The sequence below is a fragment of the Suncus etruscus genome, chromosome 5 (genome assembly GCF_024139225.1).
Source record: "Suncus etruscus isolate mSunEtr1 chromosome 5, mSunEtr1.pri.cur, whole genome shotgun sequence".
Taxonomy (NCBI): Eukaryota; Metazoa; Chordata; class Mammalia; order Eulipotyphla; family Soricidae; genus Suncus; species Suncus etruscus.
The window spans coordinates 117454279-117480894 of record NC_064852.1 but is presented as its reverse complement, the minus strand read 5'-3'; the positions used below and the strand labels follow the sequence as shown (position 1 = coordinate 117480894).

Here is a 26616-nt window from a genome sequence, read left to right as displayed (position 1 = left end):
CCCTTCCTCGCCACCAAACGTCCTTCATGGTTTGTTTGGAAGGGTCACACCACCACTCTGAACGTGCTATTTGGAGAGCCCTGGAACTCAGACGTCCATGTATTAGCAAACCGTTGAAGGTCAAGAAAAAGGCACTAACACAGCTTTAAAAAAAAAAAAGAATGAATCTATTTCGGTCTCTTCCGATGATCCATTGTAGTTGCATGGATTTCCAGGGGGAGAGAAGTCAATGTTGTGATTTTTTTGAGTGCCTAAATTAATTGCAAGTTTAAAATAAAAGATGCATGGGCATGGAACCGATGCACTCCGCACTCCGATTAGGTAAGACCCGGGCATCTCTTTGGGGGAGAGAGGCTTTTCTTCCAAAAAGGACCTCGAGGAAAATGCAACTGTCAGGCGACTGTTCTCTTCCTCAAAATCAAGCCAAGAAGAGGCAGCAGCTGCCACAGCCCAGAAACTCGGCGCTGCCCCATCCCCTCTCTTCTCCTCCCGCGCATCCCAGATGGCGACTGGGCTGGAGGTTGAACGAGGAGCCCAAGCAAGGGGGGCAGGGGAGGATGTCCCGCAGAGATGCAAGCTCATCCTTCAGCTGCAGGGCCGGGGGAGCCCGGAGCCCCGCGGCTTGTGCCCTCACACACTCCCAGGGAGCAACCCAGCTAGGCCCCTGGCCACCCCAGGCCCATCCAGGCTGGAGCGCCAGTGTCTGTGCATGACCTCGAGCACCCCGGGCAGCAAGGGGCAGCGGCCGGGAGCATCTGAGTGTGCGCAGGCGGCTTCACTCCCTCATTCCCTCACTCACCGGAACAGTCCGGCGCCGTCCGGCATTCCCTCTCCCTCAGGCGGATAAATCTCCAAAGCGGGCGCACCCCGCCGCCGCTGCCAGCAACCACTCCGGGCGTGGCACAGCCCCTCACGAGGCGGCTTGAATTAAGACAGAAGGAGAGAGAGACCGAAGACGCCCACAACTCCCAGCAGCCTCCGCGGCACTGGCGAACAGCCTGCTGGGAGTTGTAGTTCCCCGATGACCACACCCCTCGCCTCGCCTACGGAAGTGGAGCCTTAGCTAGTATGGTCCCGCCCCTCGGGTCAGAGCTCCGCCCCCTCGCTTCTGAGGCCCCTCCCCTCCCGCCAGAGGCTCCGCCCCCACGTGCTAGGCCTGGGTTGAAGGCGGGGCCGCGCCCTGGGGCCCGGTGGGGCGAAGCCGGTCCCGGCCGGCTGCCTGCCTGCCTGGGGCTGGGGCAGAGTTCCCGGCCGGCCGACTGGCCCGGGCCGGGTCGTGCAGCGGGCGGCCCGGCTGCTGTCAGTCCCCGAGATCGAGCCTCATCTCCGGGACTACCCACAACTGCTGAGAATCCCCCTGCCCGGGTGGCTGTCAGGTAACGGGGAGTAGCTAGGTCGAGGAGGGAGGAGATCTAGGGGTGTCCCAGGGAACTTGGCATGCTCCTTGCAAGCCCAAACGGGGTTCCGACTCGATGCCCAGGGAACCCCGCTTCTGCACCTCGCGTCCCCCACTTCTTTGCAGCTGCTGGGGACACCTGAGTGCCCGGGTCGGTACCTGCCCGATGGTCGCTGCAGCTGTTGCGGGGTTGCTGACTTCCAGGGGTGACTCGTCCCGGCCACTCTCGGGGGCCCCGCAGAGTTTGCAGACAGACACGCTGGGCTCCGGGGGGCACCGACAAGTGGGTTGGCTGGCTCCGATCGCCTCAAAACCAGACCAGGAAAAGACCTTTTACTGAACCCAACGCCCAGACCTCTTTATGCACACTGAGCGTTGGAGTTCATCCTTGTGTTTTCTTTCCCCCTGGGTGGTTTAGTTGTGCAAAGTAAGTACCTTTGGATCCCCCCCCCTCCAGCTTGTGACCCAGAATTTGGGTTCCCCCGTGCAGAACCTGGCGCACAGTAGGCGTTCAGTCAATATTTTTTGAAAGCGTGAGTCACGATGCTAAATTTGGATCGTTTACTGCGTCGCTGTGAGTTTTTTTTAAGAGTTTATGGGCTCCCAAGATCACTTTGAAAATTTACATTCACTGTGATCCTCAACAAAGGAATTGTTTCACACTCACACACACACACACACACACACACACACCACTTTTTTTTTTTTTTAACATTTCTGGATACCATAGTCTCTAATTGCATGGTAAAAATTAGATTAAAACTTGGGGGCAGAGCCATCGCACAATGGGTAGAGTGTTTGCCTTGCAGGCTGTCAACCCGGTTCTATCCTCCGCATCCCATATGGTGCCCCGAGCCTGCCAGGAGTGATCCCTGAGCACAGCCAGGAGTAACTGCTGAGCCCAAAAACTAGGAAAACAAGTTAGATTAAAACTCAAATTTTGCAAATAGCTGTGTCCTCTGATTTTCACAGAAAAACGTCGTTAGCCTTTCAGATTAAAATATTTCTGGCAGTAATTCTACTATGGAAAAACTTAATTTTGAAAGCGTTGTCTAATTTGCTTTTTAGATACAGGTACAAGAGATCACACAATGTTTCTGGGTAATTTACCTAGGCCACTTGCAAAGTGAGCTCCCTACTCTCTGTGCTTTGTAGCTCAGCCCATGTATAGGTATTTCTTTAGTGGTTTGTTGTTTGTTTGTTTGTGCCACATATTACACACATTTTTTGTGCCATATATTACTGGGATCATTCCTGGAGATCATTCCTGGAGGTGCATGTAAGACCTTATGGGATGCTGGGGATTGAACCCTGTGTCGGCCATGTGCAAGGCAAACTTTCTACCCACTGTGCTATAGCTCCAGCCAAAGTAGAGGCATTTCTTCAAATATTTCTATTCATGAGCAAGCAGAGGGAATCCTGGCAGTCAGGTTCTCCCCTCCCCACTGCTAGCAGGTGCCTGACCTCGAAATATCTCCCAAGATTAGCACTTACTATTCTGGCATCTTTTAAGTAAATTAGCTGGATTGGTTTCTTTATCCATGGTGATTGCTTAAAGTTTTGTAATTGTTGCTGTTAATATCAGTAAATATTAACTTGGGGGAAAAGCAGACCTCAGAAAGAAAGCCTTATAATCAGAAAGTTCAGTTAGTCACAACACCTCTATTCTTGCTGTGAGGACAAGAGCTCTGAGTGGTCAGAACTTTTCCCAGTGCTACCTAGGGAGCTATTTATTCAACCAAATATATAGAATTGTTGGTGACCCCAAGTTGGAATGCACTGCAAGACCTGTTATAGTACAAAGAGGTTTATTCAGGGCCAGCAACTGAAGATAATGGACTGGTACCCAAATGTTTCTATTTCAGGGCTGGAATTAAGGATCTAGATATGGCTTATCAAGAAAGTAAGTGAGAATAAAAGTGGGAAGAAAGGGGTTTAATCTTGAAATAGCCTGGCTGGCGTCATTGGTTGAATGACTCTCCTGGGGCTGGAAGTCTGTTTCTTGTAAAAAAAACAAACAAACAAAAAATACAAAAACATATCATTTGAGTCATTTTTTTCCCTCCTGCCAGCCAGAGGCCTGCAAGAGCCTTCCCAGAGGACCCGGGTGCTCTTTCCCTTGGATACCTCATTGACCCTGGTTTAACATTAAACCTGGCACACGACCTGGAGAACATCCCTTAGGAAGGAGACAGGGCAAAGGCCAAAGAGTGAAAGGTTCTCAGAAGCCCATATGTGCAGAAAGAGCTGAAATTTAGTGCTGATTTGTTTAGGGAATAAGTTCTTGGCTGTTTCAGATAGCAAAAAGGATCAGTATGTGTGTATGATTTTAGTTTTTTAATCTGGAGATTTCCTTAGAATTACTCAAGTGAGAATTTTGCAAGTCCAAAAGATAGAAACAATTTCCTGGTTATAACATATTTACTTGCCAAGTGAGTGTGACCTTTTCTGTCAGGATTGTCATATTTGAGGGAACCTTTTAGCACAAGCTCTGCTGTAGTTTTAGGAGCTGCAAATAAATCTGAATCAGTGTTTCTCAAAGTGGAAGATACTGATTTGGGGGTGGGGGTGCAGGAATGATCCAGAGAGGTAGTAGGAACTTCAAGTATAATTGTGTATGTTGGGGTGGGTACTTTCTCTTTTTGGTTTAAAGAAGAGAGAATTCAGGGGGCAATAAACAATGAGTAATTTTTTTTCGCTGAAAGGGCATCCGTCTTCTAAATAAGTCTTGGAGCCTCTGGGTAAGCTTGTTGACATACTGTTTTCTAGTTGTGAGCACGTTCAGATGAGGTATCGCATTTGATCTCAGTTACCCCAGAAAAGAAAGAGCATGGACATAGCCTTCTCTCTCCTGTATATTACAGCAAACCTCCAGTGTCCCAAATTGATAGCACAAAATAATAACATCGTTCAGGGTTTTCTTCCACACATTCTCTAACCTTGGGTTGTAGCGAACTTCCTGCATAAATTCACATTTTTCCTCCATAGTGCAATTGTTTTAATAGTATCTATAGTTTACAGATATCCCTTTTCTCTCTCTCTCTCTCTCTCTCTCTCTCTCTCTCTCTCTCTCTCTCTCTCTCTCTCTCTCTCTCTCTCTCTCTCTCTCTCTCTCTCTCTCTCTTTTTTTACTCAGCAAATGGTTAGGTTTAAAGAAATACCAGGTATTAGCAAGTTTAGAACTTTACCATGGTTCCTCTTAGGAAAGGTTCTGGGAGCTTTGGTGGTGCTTTTTAAAAGGGCTTTTAATAACCTAAAGAAGTTCCTATCTGAAGCCAGAGAGATAGCATGGAGGTAAGGCATTTGCTTTACATGCAGAAGGTCAGTGGTTCGAATCCCGGCATCCCATATGGTCCCCTGAACCTGCCAGGATCAATTTCTGAACATAGAGCCAGGAGTAACCCCTGAGCGCAGCAGGGTGTGACCCCCCCCCCAAAAAGAAGAAGTTTCCATCTTAAACCTGTAATTTTTTTGAAGACTTTATAAAATATTGAGATTAATGCTCTATTGATAGAAATGGATTGGAACTATTTAATCATCTGTATATATTGCAAGCCTGCCAATAATTCCAGGAATAAGAGACTCAAGGACAAGCAAAAAGTATGCTAAAGTAAAATAGATTCTCTCTGCATATAAGAGGAATTGTTGCAGATTCTTGGTTTGCAAGTGACATCATTTGTATTAAAATGGGGCCAATACAGCTTTTTCAATATTGTTTTCCATTTACTATGTGCTTCTAAAAAACAGAAAAGGGGTCATATTAATTTCTAATTATAGAAATGTTCTTTAAAGACATTTAAAAGCTTTTAAAGCTCTTTTTGAACTATTTCTAGCCCTCGTGTCAAGAAATAGCTGCTTAAACAACTTGCAAGTTTAGAGCAACAAGTTTCTTAAGGAATTGTTACATATGTGTAAGTTATTGAAATTTTATTTTAATAGGATATTTCTGCATCTTAAACATAAAGCCAAAATCTTCTGTGAAGTAAAGCTAAAATATCTCCTGAAATAAATGGTTTTTTGGCCACTTTCCATGAACTAAAGCGATTCAATGTCTCTTTTGGTAAGTTTTGCTAACTTGATGTAATTTTGTGTCATCCAAGTAGTATAGATGCTATTCTACAGCAATAATAAGAGATATATATTGATGGGATGTTCTTATTTGTTAATATCTTCTTTAATTAAGGAAAAAATTTCTTGTGCACAAAGCCTATAAAGTCTATAAGTAGAAATTATAATATGAACATGAGGGAAAGCTTAGCAGAAGTACATAAAAATGCTATTTCCCAGTAAATTTCAGAAACTGCCATACTGCTCACATCTTTCTTTCCCTTCGGGATCTGTTCTGCCAACTCTCCAAAGTCTGTACAGTTGAAAATTTCCACTAAAATTTTTTTCAACAGAAATGAGTCATAATTTCTACTGTATTTGATAAAATGTTTGAACATTCTTCATCTACATAAACAGAAAATGACTTAGTAAAAGAAAACATTGAGATCAGCATCTTAAAAATGTGAAACATTTTTTTGACTTGAATATTTTTTGTTCTTAATTAAATTAGTTAAAATTCTCCCTGAGTTTTTGTGCCTTTAAAAAGATATTCTCTGGATAGTGATGTTACATTCTTTTTTCCCCTTTGGTTTTTGGGCCACACCTGACTATTCTCAGGATTTACTGGTTCTGCATTCAGGAATTACTGCTGGTGGGCTTGGGAGACTGAATGAGGTACCAGGGATCATATCCATCATCTATATGCAGGGTAAATACCTTGCCCACTATTCTATCTTTTGAGCCTATATACTCATTATTCTCCCCACCACCATGTACTCTTTATTCTATTGCTTTGTCTAATTCCCAACTTTCTTCCATTTGTATTTTGTACTCAGATTTATCTTTCTCACCTAGTTACCCCTAACCATTAAATCATTCGAAAATCCCTTTTTTGCAAATTTCCATCTAGCCAAAGGCAAGAACAGCCCTTTGGCCACACAACATGGCAAAACACATTTCGATCAGTTTGTAATAGGAAGTAAACATACCAAACTGTTTTTTGTTTATACTAGCTCCATGGCATCTATTTTATGTAATTTAAAAACTTTTATCGTGTCTTTTGTAGAATATTATGCAATATTTGGATGTTTGAATTACTTTTTAAGATGAGATGGATGTATTTATAGGAGAATATATAGTTTACATATTATATAGTTCATATAGGAGAATTTATAGTTTGTAAGACATGCTTTGCTTATATCCCTTTCAATCTTAAACTGTCAGTGATTGGCAGGACAGATGGTTTTTTTATTTTCAGTTTGGCCCAGGTTTTCAAAGAGCCAGAACTCAAATTCCTATCTGCCGATCCACACCATCATTTGCCAAGTCTAAAAAGATGGAGCTGAGAAGTTAGTTATTTGGAAACTATGCAATGTATATACTTTATGTTTAATGTAAAGACTTTTTTTTTTACTTAAAAGAAGCCTTTATATACAGAAAATACATTAAGTAAAATCCCTACTTGTTTTCTAAGTCAGAGGTGTTAGCACTTTTATCTTTTTATTTTGTTTGTTTGTTTGTTTAGCCACACCCAGCAGTGCTCAGAGGTCACTACTGTCTTTGCACTCAGAAATTATTCCTGGCAAGCTCAGGGGACCAGATGGAATGCTGGGGATGGAATCTGGTTCTGCTCAGCCTGCAAGGCAAATGCCCTACCCACTATGCTATGACTCTAGCCCAGCACTTTTATCTCTAACAGTCAGATAGTATTTGTGTGCTATATGTTCTGTAAATTATTCTTTTGTTTCTATCATGAAAGCAACCATAATAGACATGACTATATTCTTTTTTTTAATTTTTTTATTTTTATTTTTGAGTCACACCCGGGGGTGCTCAGGGGTTATTCCTGGCTGTCTGCTCAGAAATAGCTCCTGGCAGGCACGGGGGACCATATGGGACACTGGGATTCGAACCAACCACCTTTGGTCCTGGATCGGCTGCTTGCAAGGCAAACGCTGCTGTGCTGTCTCTCCGGGCCCCAGATATGACTATATTCTATAAAACTTTATATCTAAACCAGATCAGAGATGGCCAGTGGACTGATTTTTTAATTTTTATTCTCCAGAATCGCTTAAGAGCAGAAATTGTATCATACTTTGTTGTTTGGATGCAACATAAAAGGTTGTGATACACCAGAAACTTGAGAGTAAGATATGTTGCTGCCCGGGGCTTCTGGCATTGAGAGAAAAGGATATATTATTACTTTGTTAATTCATAGTTATAGATTTTGTAAAAAGTAGGGCTGGAGAGATAGCATGGAGATAGGGTGTTTGCCTTGCATGCAGAAGGACGGTGGTTCAAAACCCAGTATCCCATATGGTCCCGCAAGCCTGCCCGGAGCAATTTCTGAGCGTAGAGCCAGGAGTAACCCCTGGGCACTGCCAGGTGTGACCCAAAAACAAACAAACATCAACAACAAAAAGTAATGGAATATGATAATGGCTGATATATACTTGTTCGACTTGTTAATAATTTTACTTTAAATTATATTTTTTTCCTTTAATGGTAAAAAGTGTATGAAGTTTTACCTCCTCTTTGAGAGCTAAGAAATGGTGTATTCAAAGTAGCAGAAGCAAAATATTTTCATTTGGATTTTTTTACAAATTATTTTTGCTTGGATAATATGGAAATTTACAGATAAAAAGTTGCATCCAAAAATATTTTGGGAACAAAAATACAACATATGGAAAGGGAGGTCCTTTTCCTCTGGATGGTGTTAAATTTTTTATGCTAGCTTAAGTAAAGGATGAATGTTGAAAAATATGAAAATCTTGAAATGACCTAACTAGAAGTTATTTTAAATGTGAACAACAGTCATAGGCATCTTTAAAATCTTTAAAATTGTTATACAATTTCATTCATCCTCAATAATACATCAGAAAATTTGCAAAGGTCTAAAGCAGGGGTCTCAAACTCAATTTACCTGGGGGCCGCAGGAGGCAAAGTCGGGTGAGGCAGGGCCGCATAAGGGATTTCTTACTGAATATTCGCAATAAAAAAATCGCATTAGTAAGAAAAAAATCACAGAAAATCGCATTAAACATTTGGATACCCCGAACGGAACTGCTCGGGGCATGCGAATGTTTAATGCGATTTTTTCTTACTAATGCGATTTTTATTGCGATTATTTGGTAAGCGAATAATCGCGAAAACTGCAATATTTGAAGGCCGGCCGCAGGCTACAAAATGTTGTACGGAGGGCTGCAAACGGCCCGTGGGCCACGAATTTGAGACCCCTGGTCTAAAGATTCTACAGGGGCCGGAGCGATAGCACAGAGGTAAGGCATTTGCTTTGCATGCGGCAGACCAGGGACGAGTTCAAGTCCCTGCATCCCATATGGTCCCCCGAGCCTGTCAGGAAAGATTTCTGAGCACAGAGCCAGGAGTAATCTCAGAGGGTCACCAGTGTGGCCCAAAAATCTAAAACAAAACAAAAAAAAAAGATCTCTAGTTACTCATTGCTAGCTTCTGTTCTATATATATACATAACACTTGAAAAAGAATTGAGATATTTAGAATCATAATATTCTGAAATATTTAAAGGGAAGGAAACTAACTATCATGTAGGTTGGGGGGGGATATTGGTCCCAGGGTTCAAATGCGGGATCTCAACCACTTGAGCTATATCCTTGCCCATGACAAGTGTGAAGAAGAGAGGGATGAACTTATGAATGTTGATTTGCTATTAGCTTTTTAATAATTTTTGGGGGGTTCACACCCGGCAGCATTCAGGGATTACTCCTAGTTCTGTGCTTAGAAAGCGCTCCTGACTGGCTCGGGGGACCATTTGGGATGACAAGAATCAAAGAGGTTGGGGCCGGGCGGTGGCGCAAGAGGTAAGGTGCCTGCCTTGCCTGCGCTAGCCTTGGACGGACCACAGTTCGATCCCCCGGCGTCCCATATGGTCCCCCAAGCCAGGAGCAACTTCTGAGCGCATAGCCAGGAGTAACCCCTGAGCATTACCGGGTGTGGCCCAAAAACCAAAAAAAAAAAAAAAAAAAGAATCAAAGAGGAGTCCATCTGGTGGTGGCCACACGCAAGGCAAATGCCCTACCGCTGTGCTATCACTCCAGTCCCAGCTTTTTAATAATTACATAAATTAATGTTCAGGATCTCATAAACATTAAGCTTTAAGATCTTTATAAAAGTCAAACCTCATTTTCTAAAATCTTTTTCTTTAGATATAACTTTCCTAAATGCTGTAAAATAGCCCCATCAATTAATAATGACTAAATCCCATGGGCAATCATTTCTTTATGAATTATGTGATAATAAGACCATGATTAACATGAGAACAATGTAAACTATACTGGATCTACACCTCTTCATTTACATTTATTTGAAGTTAAAGATGTTTATTACCTTAGTTTTAAATACCTACTCAAATGTGGTAAATATGGTTCCTATACTTATTCAAAAGAATATCCAAGATAGGGGCCGGAGCAGTGGTGCAAGTGGTAAGGTGTCGGCCTTGCCTGTACTAGCCTAGGATGGACCGCAGTTCCATCCCCTCTTCCCCCACTCCCCCAGCATAGCCAGGAGTAACCCCTGAGCATCACTGGGTGTGGCCCAAAAAACAAACAAAAAGAATATCCAAGATAAAAAAATTTTAACAAGTACAGAAAAAATTAAGAGGTAGATTCTGATAATTTGGGAGGAAACTGCAAAGATAATGACAGGGTTAACAATTAATATCATGGGACAAGGAGATAATTCGGGTTAAGTTGCTTGCCTTGCATGCAACTGACCAGGTTCAAGTCCTGGCACCATATATGGTCCCCTGAGCATCAACAAGAATGACCTCTGGCACAGACAAGAGTAAGCCCTGCACATAGCTGGATGTGGCCAAAAAAAAAATAATAACAAAAAATTGAACACCAGCAGTAAAAATGAGTTGGAGCTACACAGTCAGAGACTCTGAAAAGACTAGGCAAGGTTCAGAGTACAGGCAAATATATTTATAAAAGGCAGAAAATCCTTCTGCTCAGGGCCCTTCTCCCCTAATACTCCAGTAAGATGGACATTGGCATCATTTCAGGGTTCCTCTGAACAGCCCTTCTCTGGTGCTCTGGTGGTGCCCAGTGATTATTCCTGACTCTTCCCTCAGGGATTTTCGCTCAGGGATCACTCCTGGTCGGCTCAGGGGACCATACAGGGTGCAGGAGATTGAACCTGAGTCAGTTACAGGCCCAGAACTTTTTTTAATCCTTATTTTACCCAAACTTAATTCCTGATTTTTTTTAAAAACTTATTTCATGCGTTTTTGAATTTCTAGAATTGTTTCTGCACTTCAAGAACACAAGTTGAATCACTCAGACCTGAAAAACAGTCTGAATCCAGTATTCACCAATACTTGGTAAGAAAAATGATTGAAGACCATGCATATTCTTCCTTAGATTACTATAATTCCATTTACTCCTAGTTCTTTATTTTTCTTCCTGGTATCTTTTACTGTTTCTTCATCTTCTACCCTAATAATTCTCCAGAAGACTATTTGACTCTTTCTCAAGCTCCTTATTTTCTAGTTTTGGTTTGTTGTTGTTTTTTTTTTGTTTGTTTGTTTGTTTGGTTTTGGGGCCACACCCGGTACTGCTCAGGGGTTACTCCTGGCTATGCGCTCAGAAGTCGCTCCTGGCTTGGGGGACCATATGGGACACCGGGGGATAGAACCGCGGTCCGTCTAAGGCTAGCGCAGGCAAGGCAGGCACCTTACCTCTAGCACCACCACCGGGCCCCATGTTGTTGTTTTTAAATACTAGCCATTCGGATGTAAAAAAGGTTTCAACTCATTGTCATTTCAATGTGCATTTATCTAACAATTAAGGATATTAAACATCTTTTTATGTGCTTATAAGCTATTTACATGTCTTCTTTGGAGAAATGTCATTTTCCCACTTCGAAACTAGACTGTTTAATTGCTGATGTTTTAGGAGTTCTCTATCTATTATAGAGATTAACCTCTTATCAGCTATGTGATTTGCAAATATTTTCTCCCATTCTGGGGTTGCCTTTTTTACGCTATTGATATAACATGATGTCTTTCAGTACACAACATTTAAACTTTTTTCTTAAGACAAGTTTATACATTTTTCCTTATAATTTTTATTCTTTTAAATAAAATGATGAGAGGGACCAGAGCAATAGCACAGTGGGTAGGACATTTGCCTTGCACACAGCTAACCAGAGTTTGTATCCCAGTATCCCATATAGTCTCCGAGCCTGACAGGAGTGATTTCTGAACACACAGCCTGAGCGCTGCCAGGTGTGGCCCCAAAACAACAAAAAAGTTAATAAAGAACATAATGTTATTTCTCTTAACACAATATCTTCCAGGGCCAAAGGAATAGGGATCACATTGGGGCTTTCCATATATAAGACAAGTAACTTAACCCTTGTACCATTATTCCTCCAGCCCTATCCCTGTTCCTTTAAGGATAACTCCCCAATGGAGTGAAGAGGAGCACTGCAGGGCTGAACCTGATTTGACTCCATATGGTTATCTGCCAATTGTTTCTGTTTTGGTTTTAGGGCCTCACCCGGTGGCCTTCTGGGGTTACTCCTGGCTCTGTGATTCAGAAATGGGATGCTGGAATCAAAGAGGCCAGCAGCATGCAAGGCAAATACCCTACCGCTGTGCTATCACTCTGGCCCTATCTGCCATTTTATAAACAGTGAACTCTAAAGCCTTGGTTCATTCTGTGTTAAAGTGGTAACTTTAAAAATATTTTTTTAAATTAGAGTTGTACAGATAATACAGCAAGTCAGGTACTTGCCTTACACACTACTGACCCAGGTTTGATCCCCTATACCCTATATGGTCCCCTGAGTCCTTCTAGAAGTGATCCCAGAGTGCAGAACCAAAAATAAGTTCTAGGTGCAACCAATAAAACCAACCCCGATTATCATATGTCCTTTCTCTTATAGATATCCTTTAGATCTGAATTTATTTGAAGACTACATGTTCTAAAGAAATTCAATTATTTGGATATTTTCCCCTGCATTAGGATTATTTCTAATTGTATAGAATTATTTTTATTTTTGGTTTTTTATTTATTTTTGGGGGGTCACACCCAGCAGCACTCAGGGGTTATTCCTGGCTCTGTGCTCAGCAATCACTCCTGGCAGGCACGGGGGACCATATGAGATGCCGGGATTCGAACCACTGTCCTTTTGCATGCAAGGCAAACACCTTACCTCCATGCTATCTCTCCGGCCCCAGTATAGAATTCTTTTTTAAGACTGTTTCTTTCTTTTTGAATCACATTTATCTTTAGCCATAGATCTTAGATTAAAGCTTGTATTACTTTTTCAGCTCTCTTAATATTTAAACATAGACAATGCAGAACCAAGTATGTAAAAATAGTTAGCACAATTTCTAGCACATTGTAATGTCATTTCTTTCTCACCCAGCTTCCTCCTCTCTTCCTTGGAGGCTATAACAAGATTTCTGCCACCTGCTGGTGTTCGTCAAGTCTTTAGAATACTGGTGGCCTTTGGGTGATCCCCTGGACTGGCTTATGACACTGGATATGTACCCATATCTTTACTGGAGAAATGTCATCTCATAGCCAGATCTGGGAGTCTGGCCCATGGCATCCATTGAAAGCCCATCTTTGCCTCAGAGCTACTAACTCAGGGAGTCTCTCTCCTCTTGAGGGTGCTTTCTTGACCTCCCTTCTCACTCATTCCATCTTGTGAAGAACTTTACTAGCTAGTGGGTGTTGGAAGGGAACAAGCAACCACTGAGGTAGGAGATGGCACATGCTGGCCCTCACAGGCTCTGGCTGCTTCTCTGGAGGCATTTATTCGATGTGCTGAAGTGCTTAACAGTCATACTTAACAAACTTTGAAAATTGTTTACTGGCAGTTGTGCTGAAAAAATGCTCTCCCCTTCCTCTAAATCCACTTTCACCATCTTGTCACTCTTTTCAGACTCATAGTTTTCTAAAAGAATCAATTATCAGTCATAAATTTTTGAGATCTTCAGAAGTTTCTTAAGCCCCCCTTTTTTTGCTTTTTGAAATGAGAATTTATGTGTTTGAAAATACACTATTGGTGTGGGGGAGGGGGATTACACCTATTTTGTTTTTATCATTTTTTTTCTTTTTAAATTCAGGTTGACCAGCCAACCTTTTCCTGGCTGCCTCCATCTACTAATGCCAATAATGTGATCATTTCCACGGATGTTTCTCACTATGAACTGCAAGTGGAAATAGGTAAAGATCCTGATTTCTCATCACTGCTTGATTAAAATTGAGGACAGAAAGATTATTTTATGACAAGGTACTTCTCCGTTGTCCCCCAAGCCATAAAACTGGATACTAATTATGTCTGACAAATGGACCGACCTATTTCCCAGGCCAGAGAGACAGTACATGTCCCCTTGCACGGGGCAGACCAGTGCATATACCCTGTAATGCTTCTGGTTCTGATTGGAGTGATTTCTGAGCACAGCGTTTAGAGTAAGTTCTGAGCACCACTAGGTACATTCCCAAACCTACACTCTCACCCAAATCAGAATATCTATTTCCTAAAATAGCAGCCCAATTTTTCCATGATACCTGTTGAAAATGTTTACTTTATCATGAAAAAATTTTTATTTTTTTCTTGTCCTTTTAGAAGCAGAAGACACTCATCTAAATATTATTTGCATCTTTATTGATATGCCTCTAATTTTATGTCTATAATTTAGATTAGGTTGATTTAAATAAAATCACATAACTATTTTCCATGTTTTAACCAGAAACAACTTAAGTTTCTTTTAACCTTTTGTTTTGTTTGAGGACCACACCCAGTGGTGCGAAGGGGTAACTCCTGGCTCTGTGCTTAGGAATCACTCCTGGCAGGCTCGAGAGACCATTTGGGATGCTGGGGATTGAACCTTGGCTGGCCACGTGCCAGGCAAAAACGCCTTACCAGTTGTGTATTGCTCCAGCCCCAAAGTTTCTTTTAACTTTTAAGCTGCCTACAATCTCTTTTTTCAGTAGAAATTTTTCTCAATTTACTTTGGAATAGAATGAGTTATTCCTTGTAGGCTTATACAAATGAACCATTTGCTTTAAATATTTGAAATTATCTCCTAAACACTGAAAACAGATAAACAGATAAACACTCTGTCAGGTGCTAGAAACATAAATCCAGATACTCTGTCAAGTGCTAGGAACATAAATCTAGATGCTCTGTCAGTTGCTAGGAACTTAAATCCATGCAACATGTGTTTATATCCTCTTTGCAAAGATGATTGCTAAGATGTGTCATGAGAAAAGAATAGAATAAAGGTGTATATTAAGCAGTCAGAAAGTGAGAAGATGGAGAATTCAATTAACCACCTCTGGGAATCCAGAAACTCAAAAGAAGGGACTGGATTTTGAAAATTGAGGAAGGTGTTTTTTTATTTTGCCTAGGTTTTTAGGTTTTAATGAAAACTGACAACTCCAAGTACCAGTGAGTTTTACAAGACCTACATTGTTATGGGATTCCAAGATCGTTCATCTACTTTTCAAAACAGTTTTAGCATGTTGCTGGCACATTATTGTAAACCATTGTTAATAGTATTATAATCACTGTGCTAAATAAAAATCTTTCTTGAAAAAAAGAGTGTCAAATTTTTGTAGTATAAAACATGCATGATCCAGCAATCCCACTCCTGTTATTTGCCAAAGAGAAATTAAAGCATACCTTCTTATCATCATTTGGAGGCAACTGGATTTATAATCACCCCATAACTAAAAATAAGCTAATATTTATTAATTTATAACTAGATAAATTAATTGTGGTATATCCTTACAATAAATTTTACTCAGCAATGAAAATAAATTACTAAAATGTACAAAATAGATCTTAAATCATATGCTAGTGAAAGAAAACACAAATTGAATTCTTTATATTTTTCCTTTTTTCCGTGTTTATATTTGTTTTATTTACCTTTTTTTATTTAGGTACCATGATTTATAGTATTTTTATTAATAAAGCATAATGTTATTTTTATAACAACCCAGTGACTGACCATGGGTCTGAGGGATTATTGAGTGGTATCTTGTTGTTCAAATAGGTTAGAGTTTGGGTATCTCACAATATTACAGGGTATTTAGGTATGGAAATAAATGTATAAAGGATATCATTGAAGTTTTCCATTACATTTTTAAATTTTATTTTCTTGTGCTTATTGAATACTCTGATATCATTTTATCTACTTAATTTCTGCCTATTTGAATGGGATGATTTGGGCCAACACTGGCAGTGCTCAACCCTTACTCCTGGCTCTGTACTCAGGAGACACTCCTGAAGGGCTCAGGGGACCATATGGAGTGCCACAGGTCAAACCCTAATGTGTTGTGGGCAAGACAAATACCCTACTTTCTGTACTATCACTCTGGCCCACATTCTGCGCATTAAAAAAATTGTTATTTTTCTCATGTCTTCTCATTATAGAATTGCAAGGTTGTTTTTTTTTTTTTTTGGTGGTGGTGGTGGTGGGTTGGGGCCACACCCAATAGTACTCAAGGGTTACTCCTGGCTCTGTGCTCAGAAATTGCTCCTGGCAGGGGAACCATATGGGATGCAGGGGATTGAACCCAGGTTCATCCTGGGTTGCTTTGCGCAAGGCAAACACCCTACCCCATTGTTATTGCTCCGGCCCTGTGTAGTTTTTTTTTTTTTTTTTTAGTTCTTTTTGTTGTGGTTGTTGATACCATCCCTGGTATCAATTCCAGTGCCTCATATATACTAGGCAAATGCTTTAATATTGAGCTATAACCTGGACCAAAGAGTTCTTTATATACTCTGATAAGTTATAAAATATAAGTGTTATTAATAATTTTAGTCTGAATTTTTGATACTTTTAATTTTGAATGTCTGGGGAGGCTCCACTCCTAGTGGTTGATTCTCGAAGCACTCTCTGTAGATTGGGAATCCAGTATGGGTCAGTCGCAAAGCACTCAACCTGCTCTACTGTCTCCAGCTTTGCTTGCTGCTTTTAACTTTGTCATTGTCTTCACAGTTAATTCTTATAGAGTACAAGTTTCAAACTTTGATGCAATTCAGGCTTTCATTTTTGTTTTGTTTTTTTCTTCTTTGGTTGCTAACATGAGTTTTGCATCTGATTATAGGAAGAGGGTTTGATGATTTGACTTCTGTCTATCTTGCACGGCATACCCCTACAGGGACACTGGTGACCATCAAAATCACAGATCTGGAGAAGTGCACTGAGGAGCGCCTGAACGCTTTACAGGTGATGGTTTATAAAGACGCACTGAAAGTCGTGGCTGAATGGGAGTGTGGAAGAGTTTCTCCCCACGAATCAGTGTCATAGTTCTCTATTCTAGAGGAAGGTAGCTCTTGAATATCATGTAACTAGAGAAGCAGAAAGAATATTTGAAAACCAGAGCTAAAGAAGAAAAAAATATATATTCCAAGGCAGGAAAAAGAGTATAGTGGGGAGGACACTTGCTTTAAAAATACTTAGAAACCAGATCTATGGAAGAAAAAAATTCTATATTCAAAGGTAGGAGGTATAGTTTATGGGAGCACTTGCCCTGCATGCAACTGATCAAGGTCTGGTTCTCAGCACCATCTGTCATTCCCCAACCACTGCCGAGTGTGACCCCCAAACCAAACTGAAACAAAACTCTTGTTATTAAGACTATGGCTTCCGTGCCCGGAGAGATAGCACAGCAGTGTTTGCCTTACAAGCAGCCGATCCAGGACCAAAGGTGGTCGGTTCGAATCCCGGTGTCCCACATGGTCCCCCGTGCCTGCCAGGAGCTATTTCTGAGCAGACAGCCAGGAGTGACCCCTGAGCATCGCCGGGTGTAGCCCAAAAACAAAAACAAAAACAAAAAAGACTATGGCTTCCAGGGCCTGGAGAGAATAGCTCAGCGGTGTTTGCCTTGCAAGCAGCCAATCCAGGACCAAAGGTGGTTGGTTCGAATCCCGGTGTCCCATATGGTCTTCCGTACCTGCCAGGAGCTATTTCTGAGCAGACAGCCAGGAGTAACCCCTGAGCACCGCCGGGTGTGACCCAAAAACCAAAAAAAAAAAAAAAAAAAAGACTGGCTTCTGAAGCCAGATGTGTTCTAGGTTCACTTTCTACTTAAATGTTCATTTCTTTGTGACTCATTTTGGTTTTTGGAAGGTTGAGAGGATTGGGCCACACAGCAATGCTCAGGAACATCCCTGCTATACTACCCTCCAGTCTCACTGTTTTATTAATTTTGTGGTCTTGTACAAGATTTCCAACTGTCCTGCTCTGTGGGAATCTTGATATATCACATATTTGGTGTAGTGGCTTATAAGACCTAAAGAGATCATAACACTAAGTGCTCAGAAGTCCCTGTGAATGTTAGCAGCCACAATTGCTGAGACTTTCTTCTTAAGGAAAATCAGCATGTTAAGCATGTTGTCTTTTGTCTGTCTGTCCTAGAAAGCCGTGATTCTATCCCACTTTTTCCGACACCCCCATATCACAACTTACTGGACTGTTTTCACTGTTGGCAGCTGCCTTTGGGTTATTTCTCCATTTATGGCCTATGGTAAGAAAGCTCTTTTTTTTTTTTTTGGTTAAAAAATTTATCTTGCCTGGATTTATGAGAATGAATGTAGATTTAGGAATCACTGTTTTAAATTTATAAATTAGAAGACTAGCTCAGGATTTCATGAGGTAGTTTGAGATTTGACTCCTGTTGAATTTTAGTCTTCAGAGAAAGTGGAGTGTGTGATCCTGGGTATGACCTGTCCCAAGGGCTTCTTTAAAAAGTCCTGGATGTTCAAACTGTGAGCCTGTCCTTCCTGTTCACAATTTGAAGCTCACCACAAAGAGTGGTGAATGCTGTCAGGGAAATAACTACCCTAACAACTAGCATGACAGTGATAAAGAATGAGAGAAGTAGAATGCCTATTGGGAATATAGGCAGGAGTGGGGGCAGTGGGGGGCATTGGTGGTGGGAATGTTGCACTGGTAAAGGGGGATAGTCTGTTTATGACTGAAATCTAACACAATCATGCTTGTAATCATGGTGCTTAAATAAAGATTTTATTAAAAAAATAAAGAAATCACAGTGCAAAAATAAATAAAATAAAAAGGCCTGGAGGGGCCTTGCACATGGCTGATCCAGGATGGACCTCGGTTCGATCCCTGGCATCCCATATGGTCCCCCAAGCCAGGAGTGATTTCTGAGGGCATAGCCAGGAGTAACTCCTGAATCACCAGGTGTGGCCCAAAAACCAAAACAAACAAACAAAAAAATGGCCCAGGTGAGTCTGAGCTCTTTACTCCTTCCCTCTCTTAGGGAAGAACCCATATTTCTTTCTAGGCAGAAGTAGTTTTCTTTTCAAGCAGTGGATGTCTCTGCTTTTTCATTTTGTGGTCCCTGGTGTTCACACCAGTACAATATACTGTGCTAAAAGGAGACAAAGTGATATGCATGATATCCCTTCAGTAACAATATTCCAAACCATGGTCTAAAAGAAAAAAAAATTAGAGAATGTCTGTCCCAAAGGCAGGGGGAGAACAGAAGGGAAACTGATGACATTGGTGGCAAGAAATGTGCACTGATGAAAAAAGCTGTCGGACATTGTACAACTGAAACTTAATCATGAACAACTTTGTAACTGGGGATAAATAACCCAATTTATTATGAACCCATTTATATGAACAACCTTATAACCATATTTACCATATTTTTCATACCATAAAACGCACCTCCCGCCAAGTACATCTTATGGAGTGCAATGCCACAATTCCAGGAGCGAATGCTACCTGGGGCTGAAGCCTGAGTGCAGGGGAGGAGAGTATCTAAAAACTGTGTGTATCTTCTTTTATGCAGAGAGAGGCAGATAGAAAGGAATATAGACACACAGATATGGAGATATTTGTAAACATCAAAAGTCATCTTTCCCAAGTATCATACATACATATTTGGTAGGGATCCAGAGAATGTTCACATAAAAAACTATAGTTATAATTTTTTACAGCTCGCATTTGTTGTAGGTCACAAATATGGCTGCAAGAAATTCCTCAGTCTTCCCCAATACAGATTACCCTGTTTGGTTACACCTTATTTTACTCAAAACAAAGTTCACCCCTGCTTTCTTTGTATGTTTGTTTACAACTTGGATTTACCACAAAACAGAGATTTCTTTCTTGTAAATCTGAGTGGGTTTACTGCTCACCCAGGGATGGTTCCTGTACTCAATAAAAATGGCAGTTCTGGCAGGCGCTTTGTATACTAGATAGAAGACTGCCACACTTCACATGTTTCAAAAAATAAATATATAAATAAAAACTATGTGTGTCTTATAGAGAGAAAAGTATGGTAAATAAAGTAATTTAAAAAATTAAAAAAGGGGCCGAAGAGATATCATGGTGCCTTTCATGCAAAAGGGCGGTGGTTTGCATCCCATATGGTTCCCCGAGCCTGCTGGGGGTGATTTCTGAGTATAGAACCATGAGTAGCTCAGTAGCCCCTGAGCGATGCTGGGTGTGACCCAAAAAAACAAAAAACAAACAAAAAAAAAGGTAAAAAAAATATGATTAAAAACTGGGTTCTAGAACTTTAATTTTTAGGAGAGATTTTTGTACATTGCCTTTGGCCTCATATATACACCTATATTGCATATGTTCGCACATATATACACAGAGTATTTTTTTCCAGTCACATTGAAAATGGTTCCTTTTCTTCCTGATACAGAAAATGTCATTAGAAGGAAGTTGTTCTGGTTTTTTGTTTGTTTATTCAGATGTGTTACATAAGTATAGAGTTATGTCTGTTTATAGATGGAAGGTTCACTGAAAACAGGTAGGAACCTGATTGTCGTCAGCGTTCATGTACAGATTTCAGGGCCTTTTTTCAGGTTCAGCCAGTGAGCTCTTGAAGAGGCACTTCCCTGATGGAATGAGTGAGACTTTGATCCGAAGCATCCTCTTTGGAGCCATTAGGGGGCTGGACTACCTGCACCGGAATGGCTGCATCCACAGGTATTCAGTAACTCACATTTTGAACAATGGAAAAGTTTAGTGGAAGAAATCTTACGGAAGCTTTAGGACAGAGCAGTTGAGTATTAAAAAACATGAGATGGGAAAACTTACTCATGAAAATTGAGAAAGGAAGAACAAATAGCTATGGAAAATGAATCCATCTTATATTCATCCACAGAAAAAAGTTCAGATTTCTTCTTTCTCAAATACTGTGTTTTGTACTGGTGGTGGTTCTGTGTCAGTCATGTGCAAGGCAAACACCCTACTGCTGCACTATCACTTTGGTTCGTTTCAATTTTCTTTTTTTTTAATTCTTTAATACATTTCTTTTTTATTTATCTTTAAACACCGTGATTACAAACATGATTGCAGTTGTACGATTACAGTCATGTAAAGAACACCCCCCTTCACCAGTGCAAGATTCCCACCACCAATTTCCCAGATCTCCCTCCTCCCCACCCCACCCACACCTGTACTCGAGACACGCTTTCTACTTCCCTCATTCATTCACATTGTTATGATAGTTCTCATTGTAGTTATTTCTCTAACTGCACTCATCACTCTATCAGTGGTCCTCAAACTATGGCCTGCTGGCCACATATTGTATTTGTATCTGTTTTGTTTCTTCATTGCAAAATAAGATATATGCAGTGTGCATAAGAATTTGTTCATAAGTTTTGTTTTTACTATAGTCAGCCCCTCTAATGGTCTGAGGGACAGTGAACTGGCCCCCTGTTTAAAAAGTTTGAGGACCCCTGCTTTATGTGGTGAGCTTCATGTCATGAGCTGCACTTACCAGCCCTCATCTGCATTTCAATTTTCTTAAAGCTATCTTTATTTTTTTAATCAGCATTCTACTTAATGAAGGATTTCTAACAGATTATATTTACTTCTGGTTCTATTATATTTTCCCTGACTGCTGGTCATTCTGCTGGACTAGTTTCCAACATCCAGGATTTTAGATGAAATACCAGGCTCTTTCTGATTGCTTTAAAAACTAAAAGAACTATCTGTATAAGAAATACCATTATAGGGCTGGAGAGATAGCATAGTGGTATGGCATTTGCCTTGCACTCAGTCAATTTGGGATTGATGGCATCCCAGATGGTCCCCCTTGCCTGCCAGGAGTGAATTCTGAGTTCCGCCAGGTGTGACCCAAAAACCAAAAAAAAAAAAAAAAAAAAGAAGAAGAAGAAATACCATTGTAAATGTCATGTCATTGTAGATTTTTATTGGATAAGATTGCATTTTGCTTTAAATGATTCTTTTCATGCTTCAAATATTTTTTTAAATTTACCCTCAAATTTATTTTAATTTAATTTACCCTTTAATGAACTGTTTTGCCATAGCATTCTAAAATACTGAAACTAATCATTTGATTCCATAGTTTGGAAGAATCCCATCACTTTCAAACATGTAGATTTCAATAATCTCTTCCCTAGTCCTATTGTTTTATTAAAGAGCTGAAAGGATTTTTTAATACTTGAACATTTTCTACCTATATCTGAATCTATATATGTAGGATATGTACCCATACATATAGCTGTCTGCTGCTATTTTATAAAGAACATTTTATTCCAAGTGACAGTATGGATTTGTTTTAACCAGATTTTTGTGACTTCTCTCATTGGCCAATTTTCAAGTATTTAGGATTGTTTCTTTTTTCTAGGAGTATTAAAGCTAGCCATATCCTCATTTCTGGTGATGGCTTGGTGACCCTGTCTGGCCTGTCCCATCTTCATAGTTTGGTTAAGGATGGACAGAGGCATAGAGCTGTGTACGATTTCCCACAGTTCAGCACTTCTGTGCAGCCGTGGCTGAGTCCAGAACTACTGAAACAGGTCAGCATGGCCGTTTCCTTCTTTTTGTCTCAATGTCCTTTGAGTTTGCCTAAAAGGAGTTTTGTACCTTTAGATTTGAGTGATAAATTGTCTCCTTTAAGACTTTTCTCTTTCGTGCCAAAATTGTGTTAGGAATGTTAAAATGCATATCATCTATTAAGCATATCTTTATTTCTGATCTAGGGTTTTTCCCCCAGTCACCATCCCTTATCCCCCAAAAAAATCACATGTAATATTTTTAAATTAAATTGACCCTGAAGCCTTCAAATTCATTTTCTTACAGGATTTGCATGGATATGATGTAAAGTCAGACATTTACAGTGTTGGAATCACAGCCTGTGAATTGGCCAGCGGGCAGGTTCCTTTCCAGGACATGCACAGGACACAGGTAAAAAAGCTGCTGAAAACCTGAAAAACATTTCCTAAGAGTTTCTTCGGTCAAGATTATTTTTGTTATGAATATTTGCCATGGATTTTTGAGAGTCTTTATTATTTGAATGTTTTCCCCTAAAAAAAAATGTTAAAAGAAAGTTTCCCTTTTCAGATGCTGTTACAGAAACTGAAAGGTCCACCTTATAGTCCACTGGATGTCAGTATTTTCCCTCAGTCAGAATCTAGAATGAAAAATTCCCGGTCAGGTGGAGACTCGGGGATTGGAGAAAGTGTTCTTGTCTCTGGGGGTACTCGCACAGTAAACAGTGACCGATCACAAACACCAGCCTCAAGAACTTTCTCTCCTGCCTTCTTTAACATGGTGCAGCTCTGTTTGCAACAAGATCCTGAAAAAAGGTAAGAGAGCTCACTTAGACATTGCAGAAACAGAATATGTTGACTTTGTAGTATAGTAGTGATGTTTCCTGCCTAACTAATAAAAATCTTTTTAGGGGGCTGGAGAGATAGCATGGAGGTAGGGCATTTGCCTTGCATGCAAAAGGACGGTGGTTCAAATCCCGGCATCCCATATGGTCCCCCGAGCCTGCCAGAACAATTTCTGAGCACAGAGCCAGAGGTAACCCCTGAGCACTGCCAGGTGTGACTCAAAAGCCAAAAAAAAAAAAAAAAAAAAAAAAAAAACTTTTTGGGGAGCCAAAGAGATAGGATTGACTTGCATAAATCCAACCTGGGCTTGATCCCAAAGGGTCATCAGGAATAAGCCCTGAACACCTCCAGGTGTGCCTCTCTCCTCCCAAAAACTCTTTCATCAGTCCAAAAATAAAAATTAGACATATATAGGAAAGACCACTGCTAAAAATAAGTAGAAGCAATAAGGAAGTAGGAAGAATATTAAATTCGAAGCTAGAAAAACTTCCTCACAAACTCAGTGATAAAATTTCCTAAATTCCTTGTGAAAATTATTTCATTTTTTCAGACACTTAGTCATTGCATTTAAGTTTAGGTTAAGAAATTTTAGGAACTTCTAAGAAATACAAAAATGTTAGTTTATTTATTTTTTTAGTTATTTTAACATAGATAGCTATGTGCATCTTATTTATTTAAAGCTTAGCAGAGTTCTTTGTGATTAGTAAGCACCCACTAAATAAAAGAATAGTTTTAGAATGAATACCTTAGAATACTTCCCATTAGTCAAGATTAAAACAAAGTATTGAATTCCCTCACATATTAGTCTTTTGTGTGTGTGTGTGTGTGTGTGTGTGTGTGTGTGTGTGTGTGTGTGTGTGTGTGTGGTTTTTGGGTCACACCCGGCAGTGCTCAGGGGTTACTCCTGGCTCCATGCTCAGAAATTGCTCCTGGCAGGCACGGGAGACCATATGGGATGCCAGGATTCGAACCGATGATCTTCTGCATGAAAGGCAAACGCCTTACCTCCATTCTATCTCTCCGGCCCCTAGTCTTTTTTTTTTTTAATGTTTTGTACTGGATTTTTTTATAGCTCTTCAGTCTGTGAATTTATTTTAATAATTTTTCAAAACAATTTCAGGCCATCAGCAAGCAGTTTATTGTCCCATGTTTTCTTCAAACAGGTGAGTGTCTTCTGTTAAATGTCACTTTGGCGGCTGGGGAGATAGCATAGGGGTCTATGTTTGGGACCCTGGTTTAGGTCCCAATACTACCTGCCCTCATCCACCCCCAACAGTTTGTATCCTTGGATCACCCAGAGCATTGCTGAGTGGGCCCATCACTACCTTCCCTGGCCCTACCATGGAACTGCGAGGCCTGACTAACCAGGGGTGGCCAGGAGTGGCTCCAGGGCTATTAACACCCCTTATAAAACATCGCCTAATCTTGGTTGCTTACTAAGGTAATTGGGTTACCAAGATTCCTGTTAAATTTCTTACAAGCATGCAATCTTTTTTTGGTAGTTCAATGATAGACTCTGAAATGTTTCTATTTTCTGTAAAGCAAAGCAACTAAAAAGAGAACATTACGTTCTATTACTACGTCCCTAGTTGATATTTTAACTAATGACAAAAGGACAAACAAGTCTGATAAAAAAAAAAAATCAGTTTATTTTGCTAGGACTTATTTTCAGATAACGAAACCAAAAGCTAAAATTTTGGTGAAATCATCTAAGCACACTTTTTGAGGGCTTTTAACCTAATTTATTTAAAAATTGGGGCTGGCATAGTAGCACAGCAGGTACAGTGTTTGCCTTGCCTGCTGACTGACCCAGGTTCAATCCCCAGCATCCTCTGTGGTCCCGGAAGCCAGCCAGGTGTAACCCAAGTGCCACTGTGTATGGACAATAAAAAGAAAAAAGGGGAAAACTTTTTTATTGCTCACAGACTTAGCATGTTGAATACATAAGTACCAGTGGCCTGATTTTAAGCCTCTTGACAGATGAAGGATGAAAGCCTGGACTCGCTCCTTTCACTGTTGCCTCCTACTCATCAGCAGCCGTCAGGAACTCGGCCACCAGTCGCACCTTGGACAGAGCTGGAATATGATTTTCCCGAGGAGAAAGACTCAGACTGGGAATTCTAGGGTGGCAAAACCCTTTGATGTCCTATATACTTGACACATTTTTTTCCTGCTGTTTTTTTCCTTCTGTTTTGCTAGGAATAAAAACTTGAATTATACTTGAAAATACAGTCGGTGCACTGGAGATTCTGCCATTTAAAACCACTCTGTTCGACTGAGCAGAAGTGCCTTGGCCTTCTGTTAGCTCAGCAGATGAGTACACCACCAGAGAATCTTTAGAACTCTTCACCGATGTCCATTTAGTGCCATTTGTTTGCCATTTTTATTTTCCTGAAGCTGTGACTAACTCCTCTTCTTGATGTTCTCACATAATTTTTGAGCCAGTGAAAATTTTAATTGTTTATCTACCCTTCAGGGATCGAGATTGGAGAGGTCCTGCCAACTATGTTCTAACTTCCAGATTCTATAGCATTTTTGATCAGCTACTGTTAGACCAACAAGCTAGATTATCCTGGCATTCTTTTTTGGTAGGAGGAAAATGTTTCTATTTCCACACATTTTTCTGTAATATTAATGGTAATACCAGACAAACTGAGCCTCAGTTACATTAAATGATTCACTTAAGATCTACAGAGAAGTTAATTGTTTTTGTTCTTTTAAGGGGCTAAATTAACACTTTTCTATTAATGTAAATTATCGATACTAAATTCATGCACCCCATGGGAGCTCAATAAAGATTTATTGAATTCAGTTTGTGCTGTTATTTTCTTGTTATCACTGGAAAAAGTCTAACACAGATTTTGATTGTTTTGCCGAAGAAAACCCTTGCTGCCGTCGCCATGTCTGCCATAGTAAACCTTTGCTCAAGCATTTATATAACCTAGTAAGGGGGGAGGGGGGTGCTGTGTGGTCTTTATTCATTTTAGAAAGCTGCCCTACAATCAGGAGAGATAGTACTTTGGGTAGGTGCCTGCCTTGCATGTTTCTGACCTGGGTTCAATCCCTGGCATCTCAAATGTTCCCCTCAGCACCATGAGAAAGAGAGCTGTCATGGCCCTTTATATCAGCATTTCTCAACTGGGGACCACATGGCTGCATGCTCCCATCCCTGGGATATTACAAGGGGAACAGAAGGAGAACCAGGAGCCAAATGGTAGGACCAGGGCCACAGGAAAGAAGCAAGGTTCAAAATGTCCACAGTAAAAAAAAAATCTTTGAAAAACTGCTTTTTATTATTCTTGTTTCTGTAAGGGATAGAACAAGGAATACTCAATTAGTAATAGTATTAGGAGAAGAAAGGTACTTGGTGAGGGTTAGGGTAGTATGGAGGTCAGAGTACACCTGGGTATATACCTGACCCAAGTCTAATTCCCAGCAGTAAGTGTCCCATGAGCATCATTGGGTGCAGAGCTGAAGGTCCTTGAGCACCACTGAAGCAATCAGTAGTGCTTGAGCAGCAATGCATCTGCCAACCCTTG

At 40.6% G+C, this 26616-nt stretch overlaps 2 protein-coding genes across 2 annotated transcripts in view; one reads left to right on the top strand and one right to left on the bottom strand.

Moving 5' to 3' along the window:
- TRAK2 (trafficking kinesin protein 2) overlaps positions 1 to 978 on the bottom strand; it is a 71527-nt gene extending 70549 nt beyond the window's left edge. The window contains exon 1 of the mRNA XM_049773183.1: positions 800 to 978. The gene's annotated coding sequence lies outside the window, so the exon portion shown is untranslated. The remainder of the gene's footprint in view (positions 1 to 799) is intronic.
- A 4355-nt stretch (positions 979 to 5333) lies between these two features.
- On the top strand, positions 5334 to 25888 carry STRADB (STE20 related adaptor beta). The gene is made up of 11 exons (XM_049773339.1): positions 5334 to 5456; positions 10719 to 10799; positions 13560 to 13659; positions 16552 to 16673; positions 17865 to 17973; positions 20294 to 20417; positions 22087 to 22258; positions 22542 to 22646; positions 22803 to 23047; positions 24198 to 24240; positions 25058 to 25888. Exons 1-11 carry the CDS (start codon positions 5445 to 5447, stop codon positions 25199 to 25201), a joined length of 1257 nt encoding a protein of 418 aa, XP_049629296.1. The 5' UTR covers positions 5334 to 5444; the 3' UTR covers positions 25202 to 25888.
- Positions 25889 to 26616: the final 728 nt, after the last annotated feature.

What these genes read in the sequence shown, in the direction of transcription:
- STRADB (XM_049773339.1), top strand. An exon ending in TTCTCCATTTATGGCCTATG is followed by an intron (nt 17,974 to 20,293) that starts GTAAGAAAGCTC and finishes GCCTTTTTTCAG; the next exon opens with GTTCAGCCAGTGAGCTCTTG. An exon ending in CGGAATGGCTGCATCCACAG is followed by an intron (nt 20,418 to 22,086) that starts GTATTCAGTAAC and finishes TCTTTTTTCTAG; the next exon opens with GAGTATTAAAGCTAGCCATA.